This window comes from Sander vitreus, chromosome 1 (genome assembly GCF_031162955.1).
Source record: "Sander vitreus isolate 19-12246 chromosome 1, sanVit1, whole genome shotgun sequence".
NCBI lineage: Eukaryota > Metazoa > Chordata > Actinopteri > Perciformes > Percidae > Sander > Sander vitreus.
This window is the reverse complement of record NC_135855.1, coordinates 5,452,913-5,466,438: the sequence shown is the minus strand read 5'-3', so window position 1 is coordinate 5,466,438 and position 13,526 is coordinate 5,452,913. Positions and strand designations below refer to the sequence as shown.

General features: G+C 42.1%; 1 protein-coding gene across 3 annotated transcripts in view; it reads right to left on the bottom strand.

Annotated features, from left to right (window-relative positions):
- ano1a (anoctamin 1, calcium activated chloride channel a) overlaps positions 1-13,526 on the bottom strand; it is an 80,124-nt gene that overhangs the window by 27,969 nt on the left and 38,629 nt on the right. For all 3 annotated transcript variants that reach the window (XM_078251586.1, XM_078251731.1, XM_078251670.1), the window contains 5 exons: positions 12,428-12,483; positions 10,799-10,840; positions 3,400-3,464; positions 1,644-1,778; positions 57-217 (listed from right to left, as the gene is read on the bottom strand). In XM_078251586.1, the coding sequence (XP_078107712.1) occupies positions 57-217; positions 1,644-1,778; positions 3,400-3,464; positions 10,799-10,840; positions 12,428-12,483 (459 nt within the window). The remainder of the gene's footprint in view (positions 1-56; positions 218-1,643; positions 1,779-3,399; positions 3,465-10,798; positions 10,841-12,427; positions 12,484-13,526) is intronic.

Here is a 13,526-nt window from a genome sequence, read left to right as displayed (position 1 = left end):
CCCTACCCTGTATTTGTAACATTCTTTGGTTGCGGTTTGTGTGAATGTGTCCCTACCCCAGAGGGCCATGAAAATGGAGAAGAAGACAGTGGCTGGGTTATCAAACAGGTGGCTGGCTCGGGCTGTACCACACGCCGTCACCAGCTTCCAGTAGCTGCAGGCGCGATCACACAGCGGACACATGGTGATGTTGTGCCTGGGATCACAAATCTCCATACTGACAAAACAGGGATGGATGGAAGAGATGAGTTATTGAAAGGGGTGGAAGACGGCAAAATGATGAATGTGGAGAGAGATCTGAACAAGGGTTTAGATTCAGGTTACTGTACAAAAAAAAAACATGTCACAACTTTGTGTTTCTGCATGTTGTCTGAATAAAGTAGGGGTGTGAACCATTACTGGTCTCACGATTCGATTACCATTATCCTGTCAACGATTTGAATCGATTCAATATCACGATGCCTCACCTCCTCAATGTTATTTATCGCTACACGTGGTTTTCACCAACTAATTCAAGCAGTCGGATATATATAAACTCCCCTTTTTATTGTATCTGCTCTTAAAAAAAAGACACTTCCTGAATGTAGCGGAGTCTGAACAGCAGACAACAGACAAAAGGCAATAACAAAATAGCGAGCGGGAAATCAACAAGTAACATCAGCAGGCAATAATCGATGATGGTCTGTCACTGCATCAATGCAGAATTGTCCAGGTCCGCATCGCGATGCATCGATGCAATGATTAATTTCAACACCCCTAGTATAGAGCACTGTTTTTTGTTGTTTTCATGGCACAACAAGCCACATAGCGGCCACATAGCGGCCAACGTGACATTGCTTTCGGGGGGAAACCTTGTCCAAAACCGTTGCTTTTCGTGAAATTAAAAAAGGCAAATTCCAAAACGCCTTGTCACTGTTTAAATATTTCCAAAACCCACAGACAGACGCAAAGGGTGACCAATAGCATCGATTTATGAGAAAAAACATTAAAATGCTGAAATATGGCGATACAGGCCATCGGTGGCAAAGAGCCTGCGGCCCATCAGTTTCACTCTTTGCCGAGGCAGCAGCGGACATCGGGAGATGGCTAAACTGACTTTCCATCTCCGGGTGTCTGTCAACGCTGTGTCTCCGCAAAAAAGTGGAGGGAGCGAGCAGCCACCGCTGCGGCCCCTGGCTAACGTTAATGTTAGTTAGCTAGCTAACACAGTTAGCTTGCTAATTCCACCCGACAGTAGTAGCAGGTTACAGATAACGTCATGAAGTTGTTAGTCATCTGGCGGGAACACTGTGCTGTCCTATGCTGTGACAAGAGTGTGTAAATAAAACATTAAGTTGTTCAATTTTACTAATTTAGTTATTGGTCTGTGTAATTTTGATCAAGTCAACCGGAAGAAAAAGCGTTGTGTGTTGGCAGAACGCCACCTACTGTAACATCCTGTCATTCTCCCCATTCTTCCCCGCTCATGTATGAGGGAAGAACTGGCATAACCGACAATACCACAATTATTGCTGTGCATGTAAATGTACTGACTGTGTTTCATGAGCCTGTGTGTTTGTGTGTGTGTGTGTGTGTGTGTGTGTGCGTGCGTGCGTGCGTGCGTGCGTGCGTGCGCGCATGGTTGCGTGCTTGTGTGTGTATACCTCGGTATGTTATCGTCGACAGTGGCACAGCCGTAGAGGAACACAATGACTCCAACTATGGCTGCAGGGATCAGCATCTGTGTGTAGACTCCTAACCAGGCAAAGTACAGTCCAACCTTCTCCCCAAAATACTTCCTGTAGGAGGAGATACCAAAGGTCAAAGGTGATACATTTACAACATCAAATTTACTATGATACTGTATTATCACACACTTGACACCTTACCATTAACCAATGAGATCACGGTTGATAAGATCAGGTAATTGTTAGTATTAAATTAAGCTGTCCTCCACTGAAAAAACGGCCACATAAGTCGTTCTTTCAAGCAAGAATTACAACAAATGTTTATGTTTATAGTGGCAGTGCCTCTAGTGGCTGTAGTAGTTATGATGGGAGCAAAGCCGGAAGTAAGCTGACAAAGTATAGGAGCGTAAGGAGGCAGGTCGGGGTGGTGGATGGGTCAAAGAAACACACATTTGAAAAAAAAATTAATCAGCAAGTTCTTTTTAACTTTGTCACGTTCTGTGTCACGTGCAGAACAGATTTTAACGCAAACCACAATCTTTTTCTAAACATAACTAATTAATGTTTGTGCCTAAACATAACCCAGTGGGTTTTGTGCCTAAACTTAACCAAACTGCATTTCACGATAACAACACGTTTAAAACCGCGACTGTTAACGTTACGTTCTCTGGTGTAGATATAAGGTTGCATCTCCGGCCACCGTTAGGCATTATAAAACACTTCTGTAGGTCTTATTACAGGGTAGGAATAAACAGCCAATATCGTCATATGGTTTGGAGGATTTGTTGTAAATTACTACAGTATAATAGTGCGTTCCATTTGTATTCGGAAGTCGGATTTTCCGAGATCAAAGCCAGAAACACACCGCCCCTGAACTCTGATTTCTGAGCTCGGAACTCGACAACCACCAAGTACCCCGAAACAAAAAATCCAACATGGCTGCCCCATGCATCAACAGCAGTGAAAGCTGTAGTAACATACAGTTATAAGCACTTCTGTCTTATTTGTGTCTCACTAAATCAGTCGTACACATAGTCCTGTCCAACTTCTATCTGTGGACATGTTGCTATGCTGTTTCTATGCACAAAAAACGTTGTTACGTAAAGTGTTGTTATCAACTGATATTGCTAACAATGGCTAACCTGGCTAGAGCTAATGGAAACAATAAAAAAAATCAGACTTGTAAATGGAACGCATTCAACCTAGGGTAGGATGTCATTCCCAGCTCCGGCTTTTGAGGTAAATCGCAGAATGCAAGATTAGGTACTTCCTCCTGTCTTTGGATGTTTTAAATAATTTCCCCATCAGCCTCTCCTATCCTCCACCAACTGCAAAAACCTGCATTCTGCAGCAATCTTGCCAACAAGACCATTTCATGATGATTTGATGAGAATCTTGCTTGTAATATGTGTAGCGTGTAACATCAGTGCTGCGGTCCCGGAGCACAGTGTGTTTGATAAGAAAACCCCATCAGATTCGGCTCACATTGTCAGTCAGTTTTCTGGACCACAGTCAGCTCAGCACTGCACTGCACTGTTTCTGGAGGAGAGCATCATGTTTCAGTGGAGCACCAATCTGCTTACGATCAGTCTCTCTCCTGCCTGCAGGCTGGTGTAGGCAGCCAGTGCTGCTGGGAGAGCATGAGCCGTGGCAGATATCGACGCGGTGTGAGAATGTGTCTGTGATTTACCTGATGGCTGTGACAAGAGCACTGCTACAGTATTGATCTGACCTGATGAGTCCAATAGGCTGGTACTTGTAGAAGAAGCTGTAGCTGGCCCACTGCTCGTACAGCAGCTGTGAAGAGAAGCACGAGTCAATCATTATGGATTATATATCATGACACGTCACGTAATAATAATTACCGTGAATGCTCATATATTATATTATGTATTAGAGACAGGCCATTACATGCAAGTTTTTCTGGTGATGCTGTTTGCTGTCAAAGCTATACATTAATTATTCATTTACTCAATATTTCCTCCATGTTTACCTGTTTGTCTTGATAAATTCAAATAGTGTTTCCACCCTCAAATTACTTTCGGTCCCTTCTACTTTGACGATCATTTTTCACAATAAAATAATGACAACAGTAACACAAGAAAAAAATAAATAAAAATAAAGATTGTCCAGGTGAGATTAAGAACCCCTAGGGTGTTGTGTTGTAGGGGTGTACCCAGCAATTATTTTCTTTATTACCTTAACCTACTGATTATTTTCTCAATAAATTGATTATTTGTTTGGTCAATGAAATAGTGAAAAAAAAGCAGAACATGTAGACACTAGAGAGGCTGGAACCAGTGAGGTTTTGCTATGTTTGCTTTAAAGAATTACCATAACAATGAGTTGATTATGAAAATTGTTGCTGAGTATTTTTGTTTTGATCGACTAATCGATTAGTTGTTTCAGCTCCAGTGTTGAGCTACTGTACTGCCAATTAACGTCCTGCACATTGGTTTCACAATAAAAGCCTTCTAGTAGCAAAAAACGGGCTTTAATGTGACACGTGCAAAAGTATAAGAGTCATTAACAAAAAGGTTCCATATTGTAAAAAGTAAGATTTCCATGTATTTAAAAAAATATAAAGCAGGTCGAGGTGCTGTATAAATACTGTCAAAGTGTCAACACGCTCAATCCACAGAGAAATGCACAGAGCCCGTATTCAGAAACTGTTCCTTTAAACAAGCTGTCAGGACTTCCGTACGGTTGTGATGTCAACTATATTATATATAGGTAGAAAGTGCCGCTACAGTCATTCCCCGACTGCAGTGACTGCAGACTTAGGGAGCACAAATGCTGAGACATGGACATGCTGACCAATCAGAGCAGACTGGGCTTTTTTAGGAGGAGGGCTTAAAGAGACAGGCGCTAAAACGGAGCGTTTCAGACAGAGGGTGAATTCAGAAACATAATATGAGAAAAATAAAATGTTTTTCCAACATTAAAGCATGTACATTTTTCTAGTAGAAACTCAAAATACAAGTGAACCTGAAAATGATCATGATATAGGACCTTTAACACTAATAGAATGTGAGTTGAATTTGAGTTTAATGATTTATGGTAGTATGTATCACTGTGCATGCACAAAATATATGCTGTTCTATTTCCACAGATCTAGACCTTTTTAAAAGCAGTAATAATATTAAAAGGTGCAGTAAGCGATACTGCGCAAACAGTTGCCGCCTGTTGCTGATTGGCTGGAACAGTGTTTTGTGGCTCATGCACTCATTTCTGTTTTTTTTTTTTTCATTAAACCAGCCAGGGCTGTGTATTGTAATATGTATATTTGTATACATTTCAAACAAATCTAGTAATGTCCACATTTTGATAAAATTGGTCATTGTTTCTTATGATAGAAATGGTAACATTCTTTGTGAACTGTATTTCAAAAAATTGCGTTTAGTTTTAATGCTAGGTTCAATGCTGTATTTGCATCTTCACTTAATAAGAGCACTGTTCTTCATTGCAGTCCTTGCTGTGTGCAGAGCTCCCTCTCAGGTAACTGACCGTACGGTCATATCCAGCTCCTCCAACTGGAGGGCTTCTGTCATAAAGCTCTCGCTGATGGCTGCACTCGTAAAGCTTTTTGTTTGAAGTGCGCAGTTATAACTCAAGGTGACCCTTTTTATCAACTCAGAGCATCTCTTTCCTGGATTATGGCGTCAGATGACACTGTGTTAGGGTGTAAATCAAACAAAATGAAACCAGACATGTCCCCTCCATCCCCACTGGAGCATCACTTTTGCTCCTCAACACTGGTTTTCTGCAACACTTTCTCATGAACAGGTTCCTATGATATTTTAACGGAATTAGGTGACGGCCTGCTGGTCACCTGATGAACCGTCACACGACAGTTAAGTTTAGCTGAGAAAACGTGACCATGAGCCGGGTACAGAGCCAACACATTCTCACTTCCATCGCGTAAAATATGGACGCTTGGTCAGGTGCCTTTGGTGCTAAAAGTCTCCTTTAGCGTCATATCTAAACGTGCTTTTTACCTAAACGTGCTTTTTATCTAAATGCGCTGGGTCGGGACTGTTGGCGTCACTTTTGACGAAGGAAAAGATGGTGGGTGGGCTTATAAAAGGTATGTTTACGTGACACGTGGGACCCAGAATGGAACAGGTGGGTTTAGAAAGGAAAAACGGGACAGTTGGGTTTTGGAAAAGTGACACACGGGACACAAACCCCGGTCTCCGGTAGGTTGTTTGAACTATCCACCCCCCCCAACCAACCTCTCTACACGGAATTTCGGGCTTTAATACTACTCGCTACCTTTGTCGCTCATAATACTATATTATTTTAAAGGTCCTATGACATGCTGCTTTTTGGATGCTTTTATATAGGCCTTAGTGGTCCCCTAATACTGTATCTGAAGTCTCTTTTATATAGACCTTAGTGGTCCCCTAATACTGTATCTGAAGTCTCTTTTATATAGACCTTAGTGGTCCCCTAATACTGTATCTGAAGTCTCTTTCCCGAAATTCAGCCATGGTGCAGAATTACAGCCACTAGAGCCAGTCCCACAATGAGATTTCCTTAGGATGTGCCATTTCTGTGTCTGTAGCTTTAAATGCTATTGAGGAGGAGAGAGGTGGGGCAAGGTGGAGGGTGAGGGTGTGGCTTTGACCAGCTTGCGGCCATGGTTGTAGCTCTATTTCCTCATGGATGGGCCAAATTCTCTGGGCAGCTGTGGGTGGCGGGCAAAGCAGAGAAAGGGGAGGTAACCTTTCCCCTTATGACATCATAAAGGGAAGATTCCAGATCGGCCCATCTGAGCTTTCATTTTCTCAAAGGCAGAGCAGGATACCCAGGGTTCGGTTTACACCTATCGCCATTTCTAGCCACTGGGGGACCATAGGCAGGCTGGGGGAACTCATTAATGTTAAACTCATAAAGTGAAATCATGCCATGGGACCTTTAGAGCACTGCGTAGCTGCTGCTCTGCCCAGTGTGTTCTACATTGACGCTGAAGGGTGCTTTTTTACGTCGTATCTGACACTGAAAGCCACTGCCCAAGCGTCAGTATTTTACAAGTTCGGAGTGAGCACAGGTTGACAGAGCACCTCGACGTGACAGTCGTTTCAGAGGCCGTGGTAGTTGAGTTTAGTTGACAAAAGGTGACCGTCCTTCGGCGACGACAGTTAAGTTATGGCACCAAAACGAGTTAGTTTTAACCCAAACTACATTTTTTTTCTTCTACTCTTAACTAGACATTTTAAAAACAGCGGCCCCCTTAAGTAGCACTCCCGGGAGAGGAACACCTGTTTCCTGGGTGAAAGTCTTTGTCTTTGTTTTCCCCTTAACTTCTTCTGGGACACAAACTCGGGCTCCGCATCCCCTGCTTGAAAGCCATGTGTTTAAGGACCCATCCACCCTGACCTCCCTACGCAGACCAGAGCGCTCTCTACAGCAGCAGTCAATGTGGTTCGTGCAGTAATGAATACGTGGAATACATACAAAGTACAGTGCATTATGTTTTGTAAATATATCTGAAAATGGTTCATGAGAACAGCCGGCTTACTTTAATCAAAATCCTTGTCCTTAACCAAGGTTTAGATGCCCAAACTCAACTTTTTGGACAGTCATATAGGTTGTTTTGGAAGGCACTGACGACCCTTTAGTCGTTTAGGGTTGGAGAACTTGCTCTGGAATGTGTATCATTGAAATTATTTTTTAAGTTACAGCAAAATGCCACCATGGGCTGTAACAGTAACACGGGCAGGTGAAACTTATCTCATAACCACCTGTAGCAAATTTAGTTGAGTTTGGGGTGTTTGGTAACGGACATTTGAGCATTTGAGCCAATTAGAATTATTGCGGTGTTAATTCTAGTCATGTATAATTTAAGTTATGTGGTACATTTAAGACTGTGATGAATGCTCATAATAAATAAAACAAATGTGTGTGTGTGTGTGTGTGTGTGTGTGTGCGATTTATATGCAAATCATTGCTGTATACTATGGTCTTTACAATGATTATCTAACAGCTGACTGAGTCTGTGCTCTGTTCCTCATACAGTAGTAGGCAACGAGCACATAAATCACTGTGAAATGTTTTTTTACACACAATCACACTCCGTTCGCAGGCACAGCAGCGAGGCTGCAATTGAAGGCTTTCATCACAGGAAGCAGGCCCAGAGGAGTGTTCACATGGCAGATCAGATTGGGCTTCGAGACTGAGGCCCTGTTCTCATTTTAATATCCGATCTGAGGGATCCAATCACAAGTGGAAAGCTACGCACGTGTGTTCACACCGGGCAGCAGAATGTGTCTCCACATACTGTATATCGTGAGTGACCACTTGTGATCTGATCTCACTTCCCCGCTCTATATGCAAATAAACACATACATAATTTTCTGTTTGCATATAGCAGTCCCTCCAGGAAAATGCAATTATGCGATTGCATAATTCAATGCATAAACGGCCAAAGTCCGCATATTTATGCGGGGGCCGCACTTTCGCCGCAAACATTGCAGATTTCCGCACAAAATATGCGGGGCTTGCATGATTTCATATTCCCCGCATTTTCGTTGCAAAAAAGTCACATATATATTAGCAGAAAGTTGAAAAATTTTGCGTTTACTTCACACAAGAGCAGCCATTTTCCCCTGTTGCCATGGGAACGTTATGAAGTGACGTAATTACGCGACGTGAACATCATCGAAAAGCTGCAAACCCCGCGATGAAGCCATGATGAAACCGCAGTTTTTGCAAGTTCCCGTTATAAATAAATATCCCGCATATTCCATTGCATTTTTCTTTTAAAACGTGCCGCATAATCAAGGATTTTTGCTCGCAACAATCACAGAAAAACTCCGCTTTTTCTGAAAGGACTGATATAGGCTGGTTGTGTGTAAATTTCAGTTTTTATGCTACTCTCACATAAATCGTACATTACAAACGTGCGATGACTAAAAAAGTGCTGCCTACAGTGCGCCAAAGGACAAAACCTCTCTCTGCCAAACGGCGTTACAGTACGTGTGCATCATGTACATTTTATGAACTTAACAATAAGCATGTCTACTGACGGCCGCCGGGACCTGTGCAGGAGAGAAAGACGTTTTTAAAAGTCTCAGTGTGTTCAGCTCTCTGAACGTTTGTAGCTTCTAACCGAATCTCTGTGGTTTGAAGTTTAGTTTATATATCATATCTGCTTATATTTTACCGTTTTATGTCCGCTTATACGTAGGAGTCGTGTTACACTACTGCTGATAAAGACCCATTTCCTCATAGTAAAAGCTTTTAAAGCTATAGTGCGTAGTTTCTGTCGCCCCCATGAGGAATTCTAAGTAATGACAACAACACTGTTGGCGCGTCCACATGACACAAGCCTTCCGTGATCGCCCCCCACCCCTCCTCCACGCAGCTAGGAGCCAAGGAGGACATGGAGGATTAAAAAAACATGATGGACTCTTCAGAAGAGATCATTATCTTCACTCGAGGTTCTGCGCATGATAGTCGCCGGACGCCACAATCTTCTGAACATAGCCATACTGAGAAATACAGAGAGAGATGTGTGGAGCTGATAGTCTTAATTAGCTTTGTAGCAACTCATTTGGCAATGGCTTGAATGTAACGGACGTTCATTAATATCAAGAAGTTACACACTAAAGCTCTATAGGAAATGAAACTGTTTTTCAGCCGCTGCAATGCCCACTCTGGCTCGCTGGTTTCTAAATAGCAACAGCAGATGTTGCGACATAAAAACAGGAATGTCTAGCACTATCCTACATATTTGTGAATTCAGGTACATTTTATGGAACCAAATATAAGGTTATTGTATAACCAGGGCCCGGCGTGCTTGCCTTTTCCAGGCAACCGCGGGGTGCAGAGCTCCCGACAGGCGGGGGTATAGGAGCAGGCAGCACCAGAACAAAAACACAGACACATCCTCGACAGTATGATGATAACATCTAAAACACACCATTCACTCCCAGTGGTTTCTGTGACATGAGAAATACTTTGAATATATGATATGGAGAAAATCAAATATTATGATACTTTTGACCAAATACCTCAATGTCGATATTGCGGCGATATTGCAGGGTTGACAATTGGTGCTTTCACAAAAAATGTACACAAAGAGATTTGTGATAAATAATCATCAATAATGTGGATATATTGACTAAGTGGGTAAAGGGGAATAATTGAACAGCTAGAACAGTCACTTAGAACATGACATCACTTTACTGTAATGCAGCCTTTAAAACCAGGACAAGACAACACTTGCGTCATAGTACGATATTACAATATCCAAAATCTAAGACAATAGCTAGCCTCGCATATCTATCGATATAATATCGATATATTGCCCAGCCCTACTTTGAATTGATTCGCAGTTGAATAGGCGGTCCTGAAAGTGGACCAGGGCACATTCACATACACGTTGCTATAAGAATGTGGACCACCTCTGAATGTGGTATGAGTGATCGTCTCTCAATGCATCCTGGGTGCATTCCCAACTGTACTTAGAGCTGTCCACTTGTGATCGGGTCACTCAGGATGGATGTTAATCCCAGATGGAAATGGGGCCTGAGATTAAACATTGTCATCTCTACAGTTGAGGAAATCCTATTTCTTAAACATGTATACGTGGGATTGAAATTATATATATATATATCAAAGTATGTTGCTGTGGAGGTACTTGAAAGCACCAAGCTAAAGCTTTTCTGATGCCTGAGAACAGAGGAGGGATTATTAGGCTGTTGCCTTAGTGACACACAGCCTACAGTATAATTATGGAGAGTGTTAGCAGGGGAGGAGATGACTTCAGACTCAGCATGAGCTTTTATTTTCTTTCCAATTGCCTGGTGGTTTTGTACAGTAGGAGGTAAAGGCTCAGAAATGCACAAATGCTGTCATGTTAGCATGGCAGTCTGTCATCCTTCGTTACTCTTGGTTTGTTTTTTTAAATCCCTTATGGTAGAACTAATTGAGTGGCATGTTTGAGTCACTTATATAGATAACGCCGTGTTGCATTCAAAATGAAGAGGACAAGCCGTGGAAAACGCATTTGAACGGAGACATGTATCTTAATGATTGATGAATGAGTATGTGTGAATTGACTGAAAGTGTTGGTTTGGTGACATCTGAATCAATTTATTGACTGGTGGACCCGCTCTACCTACCTTCCTGTCGTTAGGTTCTGCATTTGCCCCCTCGATGTCTCCCTGTAATAACAAATGCACTTTGTTTATCATGCAAGAGCAGCAGGCTTTAAATACATTGTTAGCAATTGGCTTTAACCAAGCCCTACATTCATCTTTTTCAAGCCATGTCACGCTAAACTTGTACTTCCCCAGAGCTGAAGAATAAAATCTGTTTTATGTCTGTGGTACAATCCGAAAGAGACTCACGGCAATAACAGGAAAGCTGTTTTGGTCTCATTTGTAGTCGAAATACAGCAAATTATATATTTGGACTAGCGAAAGACAGAACTACAACACCACGGAATCAAAAAATAATAATTCTAAAGCATTACAATGAGCATTAGAGGTAGTGTTACATGGAAGTAGGAAAATTAAGAACAGTTTAAAAGGATTTAAGACCTAGAACACAATACTTCAACTAAGGGACCGTTCGGTATTTATGGAATTGACCACTGGAGGAAAATAGGGGAGGGTCGTGTCTTTTTATTCTTTGCTGAGGGGAGGGTCATCCAACATTTTTCAGTCGAGGGGGGAGGGGGGGTCACCCAACTTTTGTATTCATGAAACAGCAAAATTTCAAAGTGGCTTGTTTGGTGCATATTTTTCCATGTAGCTCCATGTAGCTCTCTCAGTCTCTGCCCTCCTTCGCTACCAGATGGGTCTGACCCATGAGTTTGCTGTGGGGCAGGGCATAGACATATGGGGCAGGGGGAGCTGCCCCATATGTCTCTTTGACATTTGATGTCAGCCATCTAATTGATTGCGGGTTTTGTGAAGATTTGGACTTTTATACGTTTATTCCACTTTGTTTAAACGGCGAAGTGGAGGAAGCCTAGTGACGAGTCCATAGCGACCAGTTTGTGTGTTGAATGTTACCCAGAGTGCCTTGCTGAATGGTCTCAATATTTTATTGTTTTATTTCATGTGAATACTAGTTTACTAAAGGAGTAACTTAGTATTTGAAGTAATGCCGTAATGCATTAGTATGCATTTAGTTTCCATGCTTATTGTGTTTCCACAACGTTAGTGAGTAAATCTACTGAAATGGCCAACACACCATAACAGAGGAGTGGGATGCGTCAGATCAGAATTTAGTCATGTCAGTCAAAAAACAATGGAAATCTGTCTATATTTGCCAAACGCAAACCAGTACAGAACGTATTGATAAATTGCTGGGGGAGGGTCATGCCTTTTTTACAAATCGTTTTGGAGGGTCATAGATCAAAAGGCTCATGTCTTTTTTGGCTAAAGGTCCCAAAACTCCTCCGGTGGCCCCTTAAATAAATAACGAACAGTCCTTAATTTAAGACTTTTTAAGCCCTAAAATTCTGATTTTGAAATGTTATACTTTTTTTAAACCCTGATATAGGCTATGGAATAATGCTTTTAATTCAACACAGAAATATGAGACCTGAGAGAAACCTGAGAGAAATTCTAGTCACAAATAGGGTTAGTTCACATCAATTCTAGACTACAAGCAGCAGATGCTTTGAACATTTCCGTATCAGAAGCTCTGAATTGGAATAATTCTCTCAGTATATAAAATGTATCAACTGTTCTCAGGCCAGTAAGGGAGAGGTGGCCATGCAGTGTGATGGTGATACTCACGTCATGCAGAGGATAAGCAGACGTATAGACACCATTGGCTAGCAGACTGGTGATCCCTGTAGAAAGGCATATTCAACAGGATTATAATCACTGACACACACACACACACACACACACACACACACACACACACACACACACACACGTTAATACTTAGAATTACACTGAAGAATTACATGTAGAGCATCTTCACTTGTTCCACTAGCAGGACAGAGTCAATAGCAGAGCCAGTTAAACCATGAAACACCAAAAGCCACTCAACCATTAAACAAATCCGGCCCACAATATGAATACAGTTGTTTTATGTCTTTTATTTTGTTGGTAACTGTTGTATGTATAACCGAAATATTACACTAGAAGGTGTGCTTTAACATCATCATTACCACAGTGATGCGGCCATGAAATGTTGGAGAAATAACATTTTACCAGTGTTCATCAGATGATGAGGTAAAACCTGACAGACATCCTGGGACAGACAGATCACAGGACATCACATTACACACATTATATATAGGAGGAGACCACATGGAGATGGGTTGCTAGAGACACTACAGCATCAAACACACCTATATACAGTATTCAAAACAGAACACAACATAGTGAAATGTCCCACTCTGCATTTAACACATCCCAAGCACTAGGATGCAGTGCTGTATAATACCTTGGAAGCAACTTGTAGACAGAAGGAAAAGGGATTTTAGCTGAGGATGAAATGCCTTCACAGAGAGACTCAAACGCAGACTCAGACTCAGGAGTAGATAAAGGAAAAAGGGGATTGGAGGCTGGATGAGGGAGGAGGCTGCTTGCAGAAGCAGAGCGTTGGTAGTAAGGGTTAATGGCTGAAGATGCTTCAGCAAGGCAGATGGGTGAGCAGGGATTCAAGTGGTTTGCTGCGCTGGCTGAAGGGATGCAGGCGAAATAGGCAGGCAGAGGAGAGTAATCCTGCAGCACGGCAGAACAGGCTTAGTTTATGCACAAAAAACACTTGAGAAAAAGCACCAAATGCTCAGAACAAGGAGCGGCCTGAAGTGTAGCTACGATGGTTAACTGAACCATCTGCCGATGAGTTGCTGAATGGCCTGGGTCGATATGCTGTTGG